Below are 23764 nucleotides of genomic sequence, written 5' to 3'. Positions count from 1 at the left end.
CTAATTATGTTATTATGTTATCATGCATGGATCAATTTTATGAACTTAAAATGTAACAACTAGGTACCTCTTTACATAGCTATAAGTATACTAAGAACTAAGTTATCCATAAATATATGTATTTAAAAAATAATGAGACTTACCTCCTGAGTCCTGATTAGATCTTGTTTGCACCACTTATTTAATAAACAACAAATGTTTTTAGTATAATTAACTAAGTTAATATATTAATTAACTAAAAAAATAAAACTGAACTGAATCAGTGGCGTATTTCCGGGTGGGGGTGATATGGGGGATAGATCCCCCCCTTGGCCTTTTTTTTTTTTAGTCTGTTCCCATAAACCTTAATATACCTACTAGTATGCAAACCGCAACTGTAATTACCTGTAGTCAGTAATCACAAATCACAACTAACGATGTATGAAATCTGATATTATTATAATTAATGAGGAGTGAATATAGGCAAAATTATACACAATCTCTTATCTCAGTGGAACAAATGATAACGTTTGTCCCTGATTTATATCCACAGTGTCATGTATTCTATTATTAGATCATAAACAAATGTACGATATTTTAATAATATGATCTAATATACCTAGTAGGTAATATTCTATTACACAGTAATTGGTTATGATAATCATTAATCTATGCATACTATTCGGTGTTCTGTTTATACTTCATTGCTCAAATGATAATAAATTGAGTATTAAAACAACTATTTAAGAAATATTATATCAATTCGTGATTGAAAGTGATATTTTATGGTCAAATTTACTTTTATTTTTATACTGTATTTTATTTTTCAATATAATTTACCTACTTTTTTCAATGACATCAAAAAAGAATACCTTGTTATCATTTTTCACAAGCAATAAAAAAATTCGAAGAGAAAATGAAAACAACGAGACTGAAGTAAGTGCTAATTTTTGTGAAATTTGAAATGTAAATTCATGTTTTTGTGATATTTAGGTGAACTCACCAGTAAGAAAAATTACAGAAGTAAACAAGTCTGCATGTACCTACCACAAATTCTTTAGAAAGTTTTAGTGAGGCATCGAATTCACGATTACAGCAAGTAATTAATTATTTCATTGAATATATAAAAAGTTAATTGTTCAAATTTCAAATTTGTTTACTTTGTTATTCTTAAAAAAAAACTAAATTAGTTATGCTTATATAGGTTTATATGCTTTTATGATCAGTGGTCACAGCTTATAAATTTATAACTCACTTAAATAGATCTCTTAAATTATTTAGGCATTATATTATTTATATTATATATTATTATATATTTATTAGCTTCAAATAGCATGTTTTACTTGACATATGGAAACAAATACAATTTAATAATTTGGCTTAAAAATTGTTTAATATATTCTAGTTATTGTTGTGACATTAATATAATAATATGTTTCAATTATTTATTAAAGGATGATTTTATTTGTGAAAATAATCAAACGCTTGGCAATGCTAATGACATAGGTTATTTTGTAGAATGTTTATCTTTAACAGATGCTGATAAAAAGCTTGTAAGTTACATACTAGTTGATAAATTATTTCAATACTTAACACATTAATATTTATTGAATTAGTATTTTTTTAAATTATGCATATTTATTTTTATTGAATGTCTATATTTTAAATTTAATTTTATAATATTTATTAAAACTTATTAGTTTGTTATTTAAAATGATATTTATTCAAGGTGCTAACTAATCTATGGGTACCAGATGTTGAATATAAATTCCCATTGCTTGCAAAAAATGAAAAACGTGGCTTAAGATTTCAGCATAAATGGCTAAAAGAATTTAATTGGCTGGCGTATTCAAATGTCAAAAATGGGACATTCTGTAAATACTGTGTACTGTTTGCAAAAAATGGTGGTGTTGGAAGCCAGCCTTTGGGTAGCCTTGTTACTGTTGCTTTCAGCAACTGGAAGAAGGCAAAAGAGGTTTGATAATTTAAATGATTTATTCCAGAGACATTTGCTAAAATATTTAATAAATTTTTTTTTAGATTTTTCGGGCTCATGGAAGTTTGAAATATCATACATTGTCTGTTCTAGACTCTGAACACTTTTTAAAAATAATAGAAAAAAAGGAACTGTCTATAATGGAACGCATAGATAATAATAGGTAGGTAATATTAAATGCATAATATGATAACCCTTACTTTAAAGTTTAAATTTTTGAAGTACATTGATTCTGTGAATTTGTTTAGAATGGTACAAATTGAAGAAAATAAAAGGAAAATAAGACCATTTATTAAGTGTATAATTCTATGTGGTAAAGAAGAGTTGGCTTTGAGAGGACATAGCGATTTTGGTGATATCTTAGTAGATGGTAAGCATAAATATAGAAACTAAAAACTAAATTATATAAACTTTTACCATTTAATAATAATAATACTTTAGTATAATTAAACTAAATTATCAATGTCATATAACTATTGGACAATAATGCTCCAGTCATGCTAATTATGGATTTACAATTATTATTGTAAAAAACATGTTATTATTGTTTGCAACTTTTAACTTTTATTTTTTAGATGATTCAAGGCAAGGCCATTTCCGTGGTATTCTCAAGTACAGAGCAAAAGGAGATGAATTTTTGCGTAATGTTCTTGAGGGTTCAGGGAAACGTAATAAATATACTAGTCCAATTATACAAAATGAAATAATTCAGTCATGTAACACAATTTTACTAAGGAAACTAGTTAATGTGATTAATAAATCTAAATGTTTCTCTGTTCTGGCTGATGAAAAAACCGACATATCGACTAAAGAGCAACTCAGTATATGTGTTCGATATATTGATGAAAACAATAAGTTGCATGAGAACTTTTTACAGTTTTTTGAAATTGATAGCTTGACTGGTTATGACTTGGCTAACTCAATATTAAATGGTAATTGTAAATAACACATTTATGATTTATTTATTTATTCACTTTATTTATTTATATTATTTAATTACATTTTTTTGTTGGTAGGCTTAAGCAGATGTGGAATTGATTGCAATTATTTATATGGCCAAGGCTATGATGGGGCCAGTAATATGGCTGGTCGATTTAAAGGAGTACAGACTATTGTGAAATCTAAATACCCCAACGCTATATATGTACATTGTGCAGCACATTCGCTGAATTTAGCTGTTTCAACAGCTAGTGGCATAAAACCTATCAGAAATTGTTTGAGGGTGATCGAAAAAGTTTATAATTTTTTCAATACCCCTAAAAGAAATTCTGTTCTTTTAAATACCATTGAGAATTCAAATAATGCACCCCAAGTAAAACAACTCAAACAGCTTTGTGCTACTCGTTGGATTCAACGTTATGATTCTGTAAATGATTTTTCTGAACTATTTTCATTTGTTTTTAATGCGTTAGACATTATATCTGATTGGAAAGAATCAACAGATGCTGAAATGCTTCAGAAAGCGTTAAAATATTCAGAGTTTTTGATTTCTTTGAATGTTATAAAGGTTCAGATAATATCTATTTTATATACATTTAGGTACATATATTGTGTTATTTTTAAATTTTGTTTTAGGTATTATTTTTTTATGGACTTCCGCTGTGTAAACAATTGCAAAAAGTTCAAATTGATTTGAAAAAGACAATACTCATAGTAGAAAATGAAATAGCTACTTTAAAATGTATCAGAGAAAATGATGAAATAGAATTCAAAATTATCTATAGTAATGTCAAAGTAATCTTTTACTTTAATATACTGTTTAATATTTAAAATAATATTTATAATGTACCTACCCAGTAAACACGGCACGTATAATCTGTGTGTATAATAATAATATTTTTGGTGTATACATATACGTAGTTATTGTTCGTATAATAATGGTATAATATACGTTTAAATAGGTTTATTTTACGTTTACAATACGTATACATATACTCGTATATTTTTCGTTATGGAAGTACGTTTATTCAACGTAGACCATACGTAAATTATTGGTTGGTCGAGCTTTCGTCGAAATATGGTTAATGATAAATAAATATATTACGTTTAAAGTGCGTATACATATTACATAGAGGTATAGAATATGAATATACCGGTATCACGACGACTGACGAGCTAAAAATAGAAAAAATACGAAAAAACCTAATCAGTTGGCCGCGACCAACGGCATAAAAGAAACGCGATGCATCATTGCGTCGACGATACAGATTCGACGCTCATTTATTGGCCAAACTTATGTGTGGGTAATAACAGTTACTGTGTTAGTACGAAAACGAAATTACGAAATGTAATAATTTTACCACGATTATGGACCATAGTGATATACGGCATAATATATACCAGCTACACGTGTACGTTATTGAGTTATATGCATCTTATTAATAATATTAATATTGATTCTGAACTGGACTAACGTTAGTACGTACTGCGTATACATTTAATTATATTGGACTGCGTTTTGGAATTGTACCGGGAATTGTACCAAAATCAATGTAAGTATCCATGCATCATCCAATATTTATTCTAATGATATTTAACTAAGATATAATATATTATTATAATACCTAACCTATAGGCAAGGCCGGATTAAGGGGGACCCTGTCAAGTACCAAAGTGAAATGTGCCCAAAGAATTTTAAGATATACACATTTTTCAGTGATTTTATTAATATTTAAAATTGGTACTTTTATAAACATAAATTACATAATACCTATATTAATTTTACAATGCAATTTATTGTGAATTTGTGAAATAGTTAGAAAAATTTATCCTGCGAGCGTAGCGAACTGCTTTGTAAAGCATGTTTTTTGTCAAAAGGGCCCAAATGAAATTTCAACCCCAGGGCCTAATATGTTCTTAATCTGGCCTTGCCTATAGGTTAGATCTATAACGGATTTGAATTTAAAGCTATAATATAAGTCAATAAAAAAAGCAATTACAAAATGTACTAATATATTAAATTAATTTAAGTTAATTTAACTACCTAGCTAGTATATAATATAAATATTATAATATATATATATTACTATATAGACCTATAGTATTAATACTATAATTATACTAAGCTAGCTAGCCATATATATACCTAGCTATAATACTATTTATGTAGTATAATAGCTAACTAATATATATATATATATATAATATATATACTATATACTACTATAATATTATTATTATTTTTTTTTTATATGGTAGTACGTACGTATACTATATACTATAAACATCACATAATATACATAGGAATGATACCATATACAATGCGTTGTATAGGTACTTAGCTATTTAGCTATATACCTGTATATACCTATATTATATATTAATTTTAAATAGTGATAGATATTTATACTTAATTTAGTTAGGTACACTGAAAATGTAATCTTAATTTGTTCTATTTTTTTGTTAAATTGCTCTGATAATATCTATTATATATAATATATACCTATGGGCTGTGTATATAGGTACCAATAAAGGTATATTTACAATAACTTTCTGTGTGCTTGTTAATAATATATGATATATGTATATAGAGTATAGTTACCTCGATAGTTATATACATACCTAAGGCTATCTTCCTGTATGCGCTCTACCCCAGATTGTGGTCTACCTGCGATTATCGGACGATTGTTGTATGCGCTCTACTATAAAATTTATATCTTTATTGTTGAATGGTAATAAAGATTAGAACTCTCTTTTTCTACATCATATCATATTTTTTGATCGTATAATATTAGTCGTTGGGTGACAATACTTGAGTTCATACACGGTTTTATACTTTCATCACGTTACGTTCAAAATGTTAGCAATAGAATTTTACAAAATCATACAAAATGAAGAAACAGTTACTAATTTTTTAATTGCGAAAAATCTATTAGTAAATCTAGAAAATATATTATGCAATAAATGTGATAGTGAAATGAAATATTACATAAAAAAAGAGCGCGGCAATGAAAGAAAATTGTTGAGGTGTAAAAGGAAAGGGTGTCAAATCACTCAAAGCATAAGGTAAGAAACATAGGTGTTATTTAATATTTCAGGTATAATATTGTTCATTAATTACCTATATATTACATAGAAAAAATAATAGTTTTTGGACGTACATTGACAAAAATGGCCGAAACAATAGTGGATTGAGCATCGGTGCACAACTTGAACTGGTCTATTATTGGTGTCAAAATATTAAACAGACTACAATTATAAGTTTAACCGGTAGATCACATAATACAGTGTGTGACTGGATGAACTTGTGCCGTGATGTACCTGTCAGAATGTTCGAAAATCGTTCTAAGTTGGGAGGACTCGGAATAGTGATCCAAGTTGACGAATGCTTATTAAGAGGATCGAGGAAAAATAATAAAGGTCGACTTCGACTTGCAGATTTACCAGCCGAAAATCTTAACGTCGTCGACGACGACGACTCGGAAAATGTTAATCCTTTAGAACACGGAGCAAGAAACTACGGAAAACGGCTTGATGGACCATGGGTATTCGGCTTGTGTGACAATAAAGAAGGAAGGTATTTTGTTGTCCAAAAAAGGGACAAAACGACTTTACACGAAATCATACAAAGAGAGGTTATTGCTGGGTCTATAATACATTCCGATGGCTGGTCAGGGTATAATGGACTCTCGGACCACGGGTACAACCACTATGTTGTAAATCATAGCGAAAATTTCGTAGATCCAATATCCAAGGCACATACCCAGAGAATCGAAAGTTTATGGCGGCCTCTAAGACTGAAAATCGTGAAAAATATGTGTGGTACAACTCCAGATTTGCTTCCAAGGTATAATATATTATAATATAATAATAAAAATACGAAGGTAAATATAAATATAATAATAATTACAGGTATCTCATTGAAACGTGGTGGAGAGGAATTAATAAAAGTGACACATTTAACGCTTTTCTGAGGGACATGGCACAAGTATTTTAATATTTATTTAAAATATTATTTAATTTTTTTTATTTCATTTTATATTTATTATTTATAATTATTATTGAAACAAATAACGAGACGGCGACAAAACAATGACGTGCGTTGATATTATAATATAATCATTTTCATTACTTTATTCATAACAATTTTTGTTCGTTATTAAAACTACTTTACATCATCCCACTTATACTTGAATATATTGTCTATAAATGAAACATAGTTGTAGGGTGGAAAAACACGGTAGAGTACTGCAGTCGCAATGCTGCCGGTAGAGCGCATACAGGAAGATAGCCCATACCTAATATATAAGGTAAAAAATACATTTATAGTAAATAATTAAAATTACTTATGTACCTATGTGCATATAAATCTTTCTTAAGAAGTATAAAACGTTTTTAAATATTATGATTCATCAGTGTGGAAATGCCGAAGAATGTATACAAGCCAAGTTGTAGTTTATCAAAAGAATCCCAAAGGAAAAAGCGTTTAGTTAACTTTACTGAAATAAACAATGATTTGGGTATTAATCCTGTGCAAAAAGTTTTAAAATTGTATAGTTATAGTTGATACATTTTATAATATTTACAGGGTTATTTGATATATGTGGATCTGACAGTGAACAAGTCGTTAATAATTACAATGTAATTGCATATCCCGAAAAATCAAGTTCAAATAATCGTTTATTTTATATTAGTGGATCTGAGAGTGAACAACTTGTTAACAACCACGATGTAATTGTTGTAGATCCTGGCATACCATGTTCAAATGATATGACACATGTATTTGAAACTGAAATTAATGGTAAATATATTATTTAAATTATAACTATCTTAGTAATAGACATGTCTATGTTAATAGTTATGCAAACCCATTTAATTATTACCAAATAAAAAAAAAAAAAAATGGACAAGCAACTACTCTGCTGTACTTTTTTCCATCCAATTAATTGCTAGCATTGGGTACCCAATGCGTTAGCATGGTTAGCCTACATAGCAGTTAATTATAGATACACCATATTGACATTGAGTTGGTTCAGTGATAGATATTTTAAATTTGAGAACAATGATAAATCATTAAATCATTATACACAATGAAAAACAATTCTGAGCAAAAACACTGACACATTTTTGGTAACCATCGTTGCTACTTGCTAAAAAAATTTAACTGTCAACTATTTTGTATTTTAGATGTTCCAGATGTGGGCACTAATCTCAGCCAGGAAATGGAACAATATTCAATGGCAGACCTGATGAACAAATTAAGTTATATTGGACATGTTGTCAAGGATGGTATTTAGAACTCTTATTTTGTTATAAATTTGGTACCTAGTATTTATTATAATATTATATTTTTTGATACTGTTTATTTATAGTTGCAACTAAGAACATTGCTATTGAAAGAGAACTTAAAATTATAAAATTGGATGTGGTTAAGAATCAAGAACTTTTAATAGCTTTGACAGAAAAGGCAACCACTGCACTAACTGTATCAGACACAGCTTCAATTAATATGATTAATTTAAAAATTCCAATTCAAAGTTTGGACGATTTAAACACTATTGAAACAGATGAAGAAAAAATAGGTGCCTTGGTATGTTGTAATTTTACTATTATTATTGTATATTGTATAATATAGTAAAGAAATTTATGTTTTAAAGGCTAAAATATTACTAAGAAATAGTAAATCATTTGATACTAGACGGACCACATATTTAGCAATGAAAATTACTATTCATAACCGTTTTGCTGAAACTTTAAACATAGAAGGCCGCCGAGGGGAAAAACTTGCATTTGGCAAATACAAAGTTTGCACTACTATCATTGGTAATTTAAATATATATTATATGTATTAATTTATTACTAAAAATTACGTTTAAATTGTATGTACCTTTAAATAATGCATTGTTTTATTAGTTAAAATTACATTTTTTATTTATTAGATTGTGTTAAGGAATTGTACCATCAAAGTACATTATTGGAAATAAAAAATCATATAAGTGATTGGCTTAAACAAGCTCCTCGAAGAAAATAATATAAACATTATAATAACATATTATAATATATCTACTTACATGATATAAATATATTAAATTAATTTATAATGTATATTTTTATTCGTGCTATTAATACAATGTGTTATGTTTTATAATATAATATACCCATTGCAACCAATAAATGTACATTGTAATCGCATATATTATATAGATATAGATATAATCAATGGAATTTAAATTTTCTATATATAGAATAGTACCTATAATAGTACTTATCACTGTCATTATAATTATTGTGGACAAAAACTATCTTAAATGTCATAATCTTACACCAATAATATACCTATAATATTCCAATGTTGCACAAAAAATGTACGTATAATGTCCTAATCGTAGACGAAAAACATACGTATTATATCCCGATTTTGGCCAAAAAATATACCTAAAATGTATCAAACATACGTTTAATATCCCTTACCTAAACGTATAATATACGAAAAGCATATTTTAATTGAAGAGTATTATTCGTTGAATGTACGTGAAATAGTGGTCTTTTGACCCAACAATAGACGATAAATATCACTTTAATATACGTAATCTGTACATACATTATACGTAAATTGGTGTATGTATATACGTAGAGTATACGTAAAATGTTCGTATATTTGTTTACTGAGTAAATCATAAATATACCCCCAAATATTTATTAATATATTACAGAAAATGGCAGATGATGTTGGAATTGAATTGCTAGAGAAAAGAATTTCTTCTAAACAAACACATAGAGCTAATCCAAATTTACAAAATCATTCTACCGAACAATACTATCGTGTAACAGTATTTTTACCATATATTGATTACTTTATATCACAACTTACTGAGCGTTTTATAAATCATAAAAGTATTTTTGAAGGTATAAACTAGTTATTACATATTTTATATTATATTTTCAAAAAAAAATCTCTATTGACATTATATTATTATAAATTATAAATAAGTTATATAAATAACTAATTTGCCAAAGTATTTTATTATTTGATATTTACTGTTATAGGGTTCGATTGCATTTTTAAAACCCAGCCATTGCCACTAGAGATAAATGACCGAGAACAATTTAATAAGCTTGTGAACATATATTCACCCGTTGTAGATAAATTCAATAGCATAGCCGAATTCAATATGTGGAAAACAAAACTAATTACAGATAATATCATTCTTAGTTCAGGATTACAGGCATTAGAAATTTGTGATAAAGAATTTTATCCCAACATTTACATGTTGATAAAAATATTTTGTACGCTTCCAGTGTCAACAACAACTCCTGAACGATCATTCTCTAATTTAAAAAGAATTAAAACTTATCTCAGGAATAGTATGAATGAAGTAAATTTGCAGATTTTAAATTATGATATATTATTGAAAGTATTTATAAAATTGTGTATTTCATTGTTATTATAGACTAGACTGAATGGATTGGCTCTATTAGCATGCCATATAGAAACAAAGATTACACCAGATGAAGTCATTGATGAATTGTCTCTGAAAAATAGAAGACTGGAGTTTGTTTTGTAAAATCACTGCAAATAAATAGCTATATGTGCCTATGTGTTATATATACCTATGTAGATAATAGATATCAATGATCAATATAATTATATGATATTTTACATTTTTACAGAACAAATTATTAATTAGCTAAATATTTTATAAATTTATTTCATTGTGTTGATTATTATAAATCTATATTAAGCTATTAATATAGTCTTTTAAAATACCTATACTTGATTAGTGATTAAAAATTAGGGATTAGCAAAAAAAAGTCTTGCATGACTGGTTTCTTTGAAAATGTATTTCTAATTTCTATATCCCCCCCTCAAGAAAATCCTAAATACGCCACTGAACTGAATATATTACAAGTTAACCAATGTAGAATTCTAAATGCATATATGCATACAGCATAACTTAACAGTCGACGTTCGTAGCTCGAACAAATTAAAATATGACTGTTGACGCCACAATCAACGTTTGCACCTGCACGCCGTGTCCACCACCAAAGGCCCGATAAGCTTATCTGTCGGCCGACCGGTCACGGCTGCGGTGACTCCGCGTACGCTTCTCCAGTACCGGTGTGGTTGCCCCAACGAGTGTGTCGCGGTCGGCTGCTCGTACAACCGTGATTCGTACGCATGTAATATTATAATACGCATGCAACCGTCGTCAGTCCGACTTTTCGCCGCACGACTGAAATTCGCTCAGTTTATGCATTATCGCCCGTCCCTCGTCGCAGTGCGAATGCATTACCTAAGCGTTTTTACGGCTCATCATTGTCACCCGTCCGCGAAAGCGCAGCGCGAGCCAGCCGTTCAAGTATTATATAATATTATCATTGGCACACACGCACATACACGTGATATCACACCGTCGTCATAAACCAGCTGTTCCGCCGCGGTGCCATATCACCAGCGTCAGGTCGTACCGTGATAGTATCGTTATTATTGTTTACCTTATTATTATACATATTATTGAATTGTCTATATTTTATATGTGCTGTAATTATTACGGTGGATCGTCTGTGAACGCCTGAGTTAAGGGTACTAACATAGGTTAAGGCGTCATTTGTATTATTATAATTATTATCGAATATTATTTACATATTATTATATATTTTATATCTTCATTCCTTTTTTTTTAATTATCTCATTGATATTCCTATAGTGTTGGTAACTTCCCGAGCAATAATAATTTGTCGGGCGTACCAGCCGCAACATTTGGTCCTTCGGGCCGGATATCGAAAATACAGTCCACTTTAATTAATTTACTTAACCAGTCGATAAAACAAGTGAATTTTAGTCATCATCTAGGTGTTCATAGCTGTCTCGAGTCTATTTATTGTATTGTTGTATGGTAGCGTGCGTGGTGGCCATCTAGATACGTCATATTAACGTTGTCTTTTTTTTACACGGTATTAATATTGCGCGATGGCGCCAACAGATCAACAAGATAAGAAACGTGTTGAGCGATCCTTACAGCGCGCTATTGTTAAACGAGATAAGCATGTTAATCAGATGTTAATCTTGTTCAACTTATCGAAGACAGTTGAGTCTGATCCGTCAATTAAACCTATGTTCGATGCACGTAAACGGGATTTGGAAACACTCATGTCAGATTTTCGCCTCGACCAGGAGGACGTTATGGATCAAATGGTAGAGCTAGGGCGGATTGAGGAGTTCATACGGGAACATAGTGTCATTGAAACTGTTGTCACCGATCAATACTATTCCATACAAGCCGTGGCGGGTGCGGTGGCCGGTTGTAAATTGGATACGGTAATCAGATCAGGTTCTCACATTAATTTACCAAAAATTGAGTTACCGCACTTTAATGGTGACATAATTAATTGGCGGTCTTATCGTGACACATTCACATCGCTTGTCCACGAAAATTCAGATCTTAACAGTGTTGAGCGATTTCATTATTTAATTTCTTCAGTCTCCGGAGCTGCGAGTACTGTGGTACGTTCGGTCCCTCTTACTGGTCCCAATTACGTAGTTGCCTGGAACGCACTGCATGATCGATTTGACAGTACGCGTCTTATACTTCATGCACACTTGGACAAGTTATTCGGATTTTCTCCCATAAAAAATGAATCGTTACATGATCTAAATAACTTTTTAGATGTATTCAAAGAGAACACAGCAGCGATCAACGCTTTAGGTGTGCATGATCTGTCCGGTTTTCTATTATTCTATATAGCGTCGCGCGTCCTGGATAGTTCAACGAAGCGTCTCTTCGAGGCTGATCGGGGCACACATGATCTTCCCACTCTAAATGATTTATTAATACTCATACAATCTCGGTGCAAAATCCTACAAAATAGTTCGATGTCAGACGCCGAAAGAAAACCTGCAGCTTTCACGCGCCGAAAGCCTGTAATTTCAAGATCATCGTTACTGGCCTCAACCAAGGATCACGATTCTCACTGCTATGCGTGCCAAGGGACACACTATATATACAAATGTGAGAAGTTTAAGGGACTAACCACATCAGCACGATTCCAGCTGGTAAAGTCCAATAACATGTGTTCAAATTGTCTCAGTGGTTCCCATGCGGTTTCCACATGTCCGTCGAAGTATTCGTGTCGAACCTGTTCCGGAAAACATCATTCGTTACTGCACTTCGAATCGCGAAAACGCCAGGCTGGCACTAATTCAATTAACAATGCACCTGCGGTTCCATCGTCGTCGGTAGCCCCCGTTGGTAATCTACCAAGCACCGATGACACGTCATTTGTTGGTACCGTTTGCAGCGGCAATTTGAGTGTTCTGGGCACAGCTGTTATTCGGATGTACAACCAACAGGGACAGTGGGTCCCAGTCCGTGCATTAATAGATTGTGGATCTCAAATATCTGCTATAACAACAAAGTGCGCAACACGACTTGGTCTCACTCGGTGCAACCGTAAAATCAACGTAGTCGGATTGTCACAGAGCCCCGTAGTCCAGGCAAAAGGTGTAGTTTTGTGCAGCATAGTGCCACACATGTGGTTAGATCGACAGCTAACTTGTGAACCCGTTCTATTGTCAAAGATTACTGGGTTGATGCCTTTGAAAGTGTTAGATTTATCCATACGAACTCAGTACATGGATCTGGAGCTCGCAGATCCGAATTTCGATCGTCCAGGGCAAATTGAATTCTTACTAGGCGCTGACGTGTACAACCACATTTTCACAGACGGTTATCATGTACGCCATACACCAGGATTGCCTTCCGCGTTCGAGACCACATTGGGCTGGATTATTGTTGGAGCCGCGGCAGCCTCAAGCACTTTGTCATCGCAAGTCTCACTGTCATTGACAACTGAACCGTCACTTAAACAATTGCTGAACCGGTTTTGGGAAGTTGAGGAGCCTGTGGTTTTACCTAATCCGTTTACAGAAGAACAGAAGTGCGAAGAGATTTTCCGTCGTACCACCACCAGAGATCCGTTTGGGAGATACTCAGTGTCGTTTCCGTTTAAAACCAATCCTTCCGTTCTTGGTGATTCCCGATCAATGGCACTATCAAGATTTTATAACTTGGAGCGTAAATTAACAGCCGATCCTATCATATACGAGGAATATAAATCTTTTATGAACGAGTATTTACAACTTGGCCACATGAAACTCGCGCAAACTCCAGGAAACTACATCATTCCACACCACGCAGTTGTCAAACGAACGAACGGAAAAATTAAACTAAGAGTCGTATTTGACGCGTCTGCCACTACATCCTCTGGAACATCATTAAACAATTTGTTATTTACCGGACCCAAATTGCAATGTGACATAGCAGATCTATTATTACGATGTCGCTTTCATGTATATATGCTCACAGCAGATATATGCAAAATGTATAGACAAATACAGGTGTCACCAGCGGAATGCTCTTACCAGCATATTTTGTGGCGCAACGATCCATCTGAATCAATACAAGAGTATGCCTTGTCGACAGTTACTTACGGAGTGTCTTCGTCTCCCTTTCAAGCCATTCGTGTATTACATCAACTGGAACTGGACGAAGGTTCCAAATACCCAGCTGTACAAGGAGTGTTATCTAGTCAAACTTACGTCGATGACATTATAGCCGGAGCTACTTCAGTCGAACAGATGGTGACGTTGCAGAAACAGCTCATCGGTTTGCTTGGTCAAGGTCAATTTGAGCTGAAAAAGTGGGCAAGTAACTGTCGACAAGCTCTGCAAAATATCCCAAAGGACGATCAAGTTGTGGAATTGTCATTCGACCCAAAGGATGATTGTTCAATAAAGATTCTGGGGTTACATTGGGACCCGGCAAATGATATATTCAGTTATCATAGTGATCCTTGCGTCTCTCGGCCTACGAATCGTTCAGTGCTATCCGCGATAGCTAAGATCTATGACCCACTCGGAGCCTTATCACCCATCACCTTTTGGGCTAAGTGCTTCATGCAGATTTTATGGAAAAATGCTTATGAATGGGACCAACCGATCCCCGACGAACTAGCTTCTTCCTGGAATTCATTCTCTACGCAGTTACCTTCGGTCTCACAAGTTAAAATCAGGAGACATATTCCGATTGAACAGTGTACTGACGTTCAACTACTAGGTTTTTCCGATGCATCACAAAAAGGATACTCAGCTGTTGTTTACATGCGATTGTCGTATGCGTCAAAACCTGGCACAGTACATCTACTTACAGTAAGGTCGAAGGTGGCACCGTTAAAGAACAGTCGTCTGGACGAGTCACTTTCCATTCCAAGGTTGGAATTATGTGGGGCACTGCTATTAGCTCAAACACTGCATCGTGTACAAAAGGCATTATCGTCAATCACTCACATATCCTCGATTCATGCATGGACCGACTCTACAGTGGTGTTGTCTTGGCTAACAACTCAGCAAGTTACATTTAAAGTATTCGTCACGAACAGGCTTAACAAGATAGGTGAACTTCTGCCCTCGGTTCAGTGGCGATATGTACCATCCATGCAAAATCCAGCTGATTGTGTGTCCCGTGGCCTACTTCCTACCGACGCATTAGAACACAGTTTATACTGGGATGGTCCGTCTTTCGTACAACAGTCACCTGATACTTGGAAATCACCACAATATGAAAAAATTCCCGTCGCTGAACTACCTGAACAGAAAACCGTGGCAGAGACTCTGCACGTTATGGTTACACCAACAACGAACGACGACTGGATTGAAAAATTCTCATCGTTGACTCGGCTAAAAAGAGTTGTTGCTTACATGAGACGTTTCATCGTCAAGGCTCATCACAAGTCACTCCAGCGAAAGCCCACACATCAATGTGACGAGCATCCACCCATGTGTACAGGATTCCTTCGATATGAAGAACTTCGTGATGCTTTACAGACGCTAGTCCAAATAACGCAGCGCATCCACTTTCCACAGTTACTCAAGCTTATTTCATCTTCGTCATCGTCAATTAAACCTCGTTCGATAGCTTGTCTCACCCCGTTCATTGACACATCTGGAATCATACGCGTGGGTGGACGATTGCGCCGTTCAACCGCACCGGAAGACTTCAAATATCCAGTGTTAATTCCAAAGTCAAGTGCTTTAACGCTACTATTGATCCAATATTATCATATAACTGGTATGCACGCTGGGCCTCAGCTTGTGGCATCTTTGTTGTCTTCTCAATTTTGGATTGTGTCAGGTCGATCAGTTATTCGTCACATTATTTTCAAATGTGTTACCTGTACACGACATCGAGCGTCAACCGTCAAAACGTTAATGGGCGATCTTCCTTCCTCACGAGTATGTCCATCGAGACCCTTCTCTAATGTCGGTGTAGATTACGCAGGACCACTTTTGATCAAGGAAGGTAAACGTCGGAACGCCCGCTCTACAAAATGTTATGTGGCGATCTTCATCTGCATGGCCGTGAAAGCGGTGCACATCGAAGTGGTCTCTGATCTAACAACTTCGGCATTCCTGGCGGCATTAAAGCGTTTCATTGCTCGCCGAGGAATACCTTTGGAAATATACTCAGACTGTGGTACCAATTTTCAAGGTGCCGCATCTGAATTGCGTAGGTTGTGGTCAGATCCTGAAGCACAAAACAGTGTCTCAAATGCTGTGCAGTGTAGGTGGCATTTCAACCCACCAGCTGCTCCCCACTTCGGGGGATTGTGGGAGGCAGCTGTTAAATCCATGAAGACCCACCTGAAACGAGTAATTGGCACCCAACTGTTAACATTTGAGGAGATGTGCACCATAACTCGACGAATAGAAGCCATACTGAACTCACGACCAATTACACCCCTTTCGTCAGATCCGAATGATTTACGAGTGTTAACACCAGGTCACTTCCTCACAGGTGAACCTCTCGTCACGCTGCCTGACCACGATGTGACGCAGATTCCGATGAACCATCTCAACCGATGGCAGCTGTTGGATCAATTTCACCAATCGTTGTGGAAACGTTGGTCTTCAGAATACTTGCGATCTTTGCAAGTCCGATCGAAATAGCACCACCCGCAACCTAATGTCACTGTTGGTGACCTTGTGCTAGTGCAGGCACCAAATTTGCCACCCACACTCTGGAAAATGGGACGGGTCGAAGCCGTACATCCCGGCGAAGATGGAGTTGTGAGGGTAGTAACGCTCCGTACCAGTGATGGCACCCTCAAAAGGCCCGTGGTCAAGTTAGCTAGTCTTCCAATCAGTTAAAAAAAAAAAAAAAAATTCTTTGTTTATTCCTACGCAGCAAACGTCTTTCCTCTCCTGTAAACTGATATTTCGTGTATTTTTGTATTTTGTATAATTTTTTTTGTTTACTTTATTATATATTATGTTTTGTTCAAAAATTCATCTTCGTTTACGCTTCGAACACATTTTGGAAGATCCTTAGTCTTCCAAGGGGGGAGTATGTTGACGCCACAATCAACGTTTGCACCTGCACGCCGTGTCCACCACCAAAGGCCCGATAAGCTTATCTGTCGGCCGACCGGTCACGGCTGCGGTGACTCCGCGTACGCTTCTCCAGTACCGGTGTGGTTGCCCCAACGAGTGTGTCGCGGTCGGCTGCTCGTACAACCGTGATTCGTACGCATGTAATATTATAATACGCATGCAACCGTCGTCAGTCCGACTTTTCGCCGCACGACTGAAATTCGCTCAGTTTATGCATTATCGCCCGTCCCTCGTCGCAGTGCGAATGCATTACCTAAGCGTTTTTACGGCTCATCATTGTCACCCGTCCGCGAAAGCGCAGCGCGAGCCAGCCGTTCAAGTATTATATAATATTATCATTGGCACACACGCACATACACGTGATATCACACCGTCGTCATAAACCAGCTGTTCCGCCGCGGTGCCATATCACCAGCGTCAGGTCGTACCGTGATAGTATCGTTATTATTGTTTACCTTATTATTATACATATTATTGAATTGTCTATATTTTATATGTGCTGTAATTATTACGGTGGATCGTCTGTGAACGCCTGAGTTAAGGGTACTAACATAGGTTAAGGCGTCATTTGTATTATTATAATTATTATCGAATATTATTTACATATTATTATATATTTTATATCTTCATTCCTTTTTTTTTAATTATCTCATTGATATTCCTATAGTGTTGGTAACTTCCTGAGCAATAATAATTTGTCTGGCGTACCAGCCGCAACAATGACAAATAACAAATGTTAAATTCGATAAAGCCAAAAATATCTAGTGGATATTGTGGAATGTTTACCGATCGGCGATTATAGGTTATACGTTGTAATCATTATCGTGAAGCCTTATGGGTAAGGTCGCTCCTGGCTGGTTAGCTTTAGGGTAACGCATTTCTAAAAATAAATACCTAATATACACTGATGGTACCTTATTACCACGTAGTTTGGCGGGGATTGGTGGTGGTGTAGCACCTGTATCGTATTGACATTTTGTTTACGTCTACAACAGTTTCAATTTCAAGCGCATTTTCGCGGCAATATAAAATCGTTTTTGCACGCAAACTATTCACCTAGTGTGTATAAGGCCTTTAATCATAATTTATAATTATTGATAAAATGTACGAGCGTGTACAGTTGTACTGCACTACTGCAGTCTGAACTCTGCAATAATATTAAAATATTGTTGATAAGCACTTTTATAACATTTTCAATTATGTCGTAACTTGTACTTGAGTTTTACTTGTTGGCGACAAATGACAATACTAATAATTAGTAATGCGCATAACTAAACCTACCTTTTATGTATTTACTAGCTCTTCAAGCATCGCTGGGGGAGACCCCCAAACCCCCCGAGTTGGCGAAGAGTTTTAACCGATGTCGGAAATTGCAGTGGTCTTGTGGTCTGGTCGTCAACTCGAGCCGACACGGTGTATGGGTGATACAGATTATCTGATGATAAGGATCTGTGAAAAAAATTTGTGATAAGGATTAGTAATAAGGATATTGGATGAGTTATTAGGATTTTGGATTAATGATAGGAATGGTGGATTATTGATGAAAATGAGTGATAAGGATTTTGGATTAATGAAAAGAATGTTGGATTTTGATAAGAAAAGTGGATTTGTTATGAGGACAAAGTAGTACTAGCCTATACAGCCTATAATGATTAATATTCAAATATTGTGTCCATGTTGCCTTGTTTATTCCTTTATTCAATTCCCAAAATTCATTGATGACCCTTCTTGCCAGTACTATATTGTTATTTAATTGTTGTTCATTTTCGTTTCCCGTGATTACAGGTGGTTCCGTGCGGTCATACATTATGCTCGCTACGCCTACTGGTTTAGCTCCGCCTCGGTCGGTCATCCGATTGATGTTCAGGTGGTAACAAAATGGTATTGTTGATATGTTACACGCGTATGGGTTCCGGAACCAATCCCATAACGTTTGACATAATTCTACGATTTCCGCTTCCGGGAACCTGCCAGGAAGGATGTTATTCCTATTCCCGTAGTAAACGTCAATTAACGTCCTAAGATTATGTGTAATCTGTCTCATAGGCTCCTCCCCTGCATATCGGTATATCTCCATTTCACCCATGTACATATCATTTCTTTTTAATACTATTACCACCAGGCGACCTCCCACCTGAACGCTCAAAGTCATTTCGAATTCCGGTTCTTCATTTGTACTGTCACTGAGTTGCACTAGTAGCTTAGTCCCGTCTGAATCAATGATCACCAGTGCTGTTATCTCCTCTTCCCTACAAGTTTTCTTTTATTATTTTTTTTTTTGTTTCACTATTTAATGTTAGTATAACTACTATTGTGTTTACTATTTCTACTTCCATATTAAAAATAATTTCTATCTACGTATTTGCCTTAAAATGAAGCTTGTGTTATGCCAGCATATACTAATTTACTAGGAATCCCTTACCATGCATACTTATTACTTATCCTACAATAATTTTTTTTCATACATTAATTATACATGTTCCAATAATAATTCTGGTTCCGGTATATACTCCAGGTGTTCGATTAATTCCTGACAATATCTATTCCTGATTCTGCTTCTTGACATGTCGTAAAGATATGTTGCGATGCTTTGTTCCATTCTTCTTATTTTGTCCTCTGAGAAAGGTTTAGCCAATTGGCTGTTTGCTATCTGTATATGTTTCGTAAAACATGGTGGCATATTACTTCCGTCACCTATCGTACTTTTGTCATGTTCCCCGTTCACAATGGCGAGTTCCAGTTTGGTACAGAATAATTTGTATGTTTCCCTGTAATTAGATTTTCTATTAGTTCATTATATACTACCTAACTTTGTTTTGATTTTGATTAATTTTAATTTAATTTAATTTCTATATTATATATATATTTTTTTTTTTAAAGTTGCGAATTTACTATATTGTAACGTGCCCCAGTCAATAGGATTGAAGGATGATGGAATAAATGTAAATCTCGAGTGTTTAGTATAACATGTTTGATTTATTTAACTTTTTCAACTGTGATAGAATATGTAAAAATTACTCTAAGTCCAAATATACGAATGAAACTAGCGAGATGTGACAATAGTTCTGATGACTGCTCCTAAGCTCGTCGGTTGTTCGTCTGATGAACGCTTTTCCCTGAGCTCTCCTCGATGGGTCTGTCCCTGTCCCTACTTATTCTGGATAACCGTATATGGTCATCTGTGGCCTCGGCACGCGCTCGCACCCGGCAGGAAGTTGAACATATATATAATATGCTATTATTGTACACGCGCGGTGCTTTATTCCATAATACTCACGATTTTATATGGACATTTTATGCGAGTTATTTATATAAGTAGTCATATATAGATTGACGCACGCCGTTCATGGTCGCGCGCTCGTTATTCGTTTGTACTACTACACACGCAGCGCATCTGCTATTACTATTACTTTTAATGTTACGCGGCGCGTACTATAATATACGATTATGTATACGCATTTACACCGCCTAAATTAGTGTTATATTTTAGGTAATACGGCAGCGCGTCTGATAGTTTTATTATTAACGTAATTATTACGCGGTTCTTACTATATACGATTACTTTGATCTACCGCCCTTTTAGGTTTTATTTTTAGATAAATAGTTAAAATGTCACAGCTCGCTACAATATCGTCGCGGGCTCGTATTGTATCCATTTCCGTAAATTCTAACGTTCGTACTAGGTATCGATATCTCTCCTTCCTGACTAATCTATAGTGCCTCACTATAGTTGTCATTATCAACAGCATTATTATTACTATTATTCCTAGTATTCCGCATACTATATATAGGTAATTAATTACACGTTCCTCTGGAATGCACACAACTGCTTTCTCATTATTATCCATAATATAACTGCCTTTGGTTGTTTCGTAATTTATATTTTCACTTTCTATGGTCCTCCAGTGTTGCATTGATGTTTCGTCCGTAATATTTTTTAATTCGTCATTTGATATTGTACGTCCGGTTCTTGCTGCCTGTGTAGTGTGACCTACTGTGCTAGTTATGTTTTTATAATCATTGTTTACTTCCGTGGCGTTGAACTCGATTGACCCAGTTGTCGTTGCTGTTATGTTTATTTGCATTACACTGTTTTTGTCTACCTTTTCCATATCTCTTATCCTAATAAAATTTACATAATAGTCTGATTCCATTTTGATTTGTTCATAATATGTTCCATTTTTATTTTTTAATTGTATTACACATGATTTTTCTATGAGGTACTCATTTTCAAGAGGATATGGTTGAGGTACACCTCCTTGATATGGTGTGCTACATATAATTTGTAACGATTCCATATTACATTCATTGTACTGAAATTGTGGCATGATTATTGTGTCAGATTGATAGTAGTCTATTCCTACCAGATTTCTTCTATAATTATCTTCGTTTTTATAATAGATCTTGATTGCTGACCCCTTGCCGGAATTTGCATTTTTCTGGCTTTTTACTGTTCTAATTGCTATCGTTATTAATGAAACCCACCTATAATATCCATATATTTTATTCTTCATATTAAAATGCTATCGCGAGCACATCCCACGCCGACTTATCGTTTAATGTGTACCTAATTTGTGTACTAAGTATTTCGTATCCTATACTATATCTATACTATATATATGTATATATTCTACTATGCTTTATAACTACATTTTATCCTATCCTATTATTACTTAATTATTTATAATTAAAATTTCGTTATGTGTTTATTCGACTTCTCCGTTATCCACATTATTGTCTTCGTAATATAGTTTCACATCGTTTTTGTGTACTGTCACTTTCTTGCGATTTCGTGATATAACTACATTTTCTGAATCTAATACGTCCAGTACTTCGTATGGTCCCTTCCAAAGTGGACTTAATTTATTTCTTTGAGTATGATCTTTAAGTAAAATCATATCATTGATTTTTAACTCTTCCGTATTTGTTTTCTTATCATAATATCATTTATTTACTTCTTTATTCTTTATTAATCTGTTCCGTGCAATTTGATGAGCTTCCTGGAACTTTTGTTTAAGATCGTATACGTAATCATCGTAATTGTACCTAGGTTCCGGGTTTGCTTTCAGTTTAACTGGTATATTAATATTCTTGCCATATAATAACGCGTATGGTTGGTACCTCGTGGACGTATGTTCCGTAGAATTGTATACAAACATTGCGTAAGGTAAAAACTCATCCCAATTGTCTAAACTTTTACTTACATAGTGTCTTAAATACTCTGCCAACGTCTTATGATAACATTCTAACGCGCCATTGGAAGCCGGGTGGTACCCAGAAGTCTTAATCTTATTTATTTTTAACAATCTACATACGTCTTTGAAACAATTTGACATAAATTCGGTTCCCTGATCGCTTAAAATTTCATCCGGTATCCCATGTATACAGACAAAATTTATTACGAACGCTTTTGCCACCACGTTAGCGGTGTGACAAGGTATTGCTACCCCTAGGCTTAACTTTGTTAAGTCGCATTCCATCGTGAGTATATAATTGTTACCTAACCCGGTTGTAATTAAAGGCCCCACAATATCCAAAAATATTTTTTCAAATGGTTTCGTACTAGTGGTAGTAATTACCATTGGATATTGAATATGTTTGTTAGTATTTTTATTCATCTGACATGCTGTACAATTTTTTATATATTCTTTTACGTCCTGTTTCAAATTCGGCCAGTTAAATTGTTTCTTTATTTTCTTTACGGTTTTGTTGATTCCTAGGTGTCCACCCAATACGGAATTATGTAATTGTTTGAAAATTACTAATTTTTCTTCCCCGCTAAATTCTAATTTGGTACAAATTATTATCTCTATGTTTGTATTACGAAAAATGTATCTTATCATTGATCTAACTTTTGCCCAATCTAGTCCGTCTTGTCGTCCTAATTGGTTCATTGCTAATTTGGTTAATTTATGTTTTTCGCAAAAATACTTAAGATTTAGTAAAGCAACGTGTAAATTTTGGTACGTGGCTAATTGTTTCTTTTTCGTTTTTGTTATTAAAAATATTATGTACCTATCTCCACTTTTGAATTTTACGACGTCGCCTAAATCTTTATGAGATTTTAATTGCTTGTCTCTACCAAATCTCATTTTTAATTCGTAATTAATACCTGATCGAAAATTATAATATTTTTCGATTTCAGATACTATGTGGTACTCCGACGGACTATTTATTAGTTCGCCGTGTACTTCCTTAACGTCTTTATTAGATATTACTGTTGTTTCGAATTTTTGCATAAAATTATCATAACTTTCGTCCTTAACAAGTTGACTGCCGAGCCATTTTTATTATAATGGTTCTTAGCGCCGTGAGTACCATAATTGGTATTCAACAATGCTTATAACTACGCCAAGGCAAATTTTACAGATTTATCATGTGGGCCTTGGGTATTTTTCAGA

The 23764-nt window shown here is 34.2% G+C and overlaps 2 protein-coding genes across 2 annotated transcripts; both read left to right on the top strand.

Annotated features, from left to right (window-relative positions):
* The first annotated feature begins 9630 nt into the window (after positions 1 to 9630).
* Positions 9631 to 10479, top strand: LOC132932845 (52 kDa repressor of the inhibitor of the protein kinase-like). Its single transcript, XM_060999198.1, has 3 exons — positions 9631 to 9820; positions 9962 to 10290; positions 10366 to 10479. The coding sequence occupies exons 1-3, from the start codon at positions 9631 to 9633 to the stop codon at positions 10477 to 10479; spliced, it is 633 nt and encodes a 210-aa protein (XP_060855181.1).
* A 1406-nt stretch (positions 10480 to 11885) lies between these two features.
* LOC132932844 (uncharacterized) lies at positions 11886 to 16919 on the top strand. Its single transcript, XM_060999197.1, has one exon. It carries the CDS (start codon positions 11886 to 11888, stop codon positions 16917 to 16919), a length of 5034 nt encoding a protein of 1677 aa, XP_060855180.1.
* The last annotated feature ends 6845 nt before the right edge of the window (positions 16920 to 23764 follow it).

This window comes from Metopolophium dirhodum, chromosome 1, assembly GCF_019925205.1.
Source record: "Metopolophium dirhodum isolate CAU chromosome 1, ASM1992520v1, whole genome shotgun sequence".
Lineage (NCBI taxonomy): Eukaryota > Metazoa > Arthropoda > Insecta > Hemiptera > Aphididae > Metopolophium > Metopolophium dirhodum.
The sequence above is the reverse complement of the archived record's forward strand: the minus strand, read 5'-3'. Positions and strand labels throughout refer to the sequence as shown.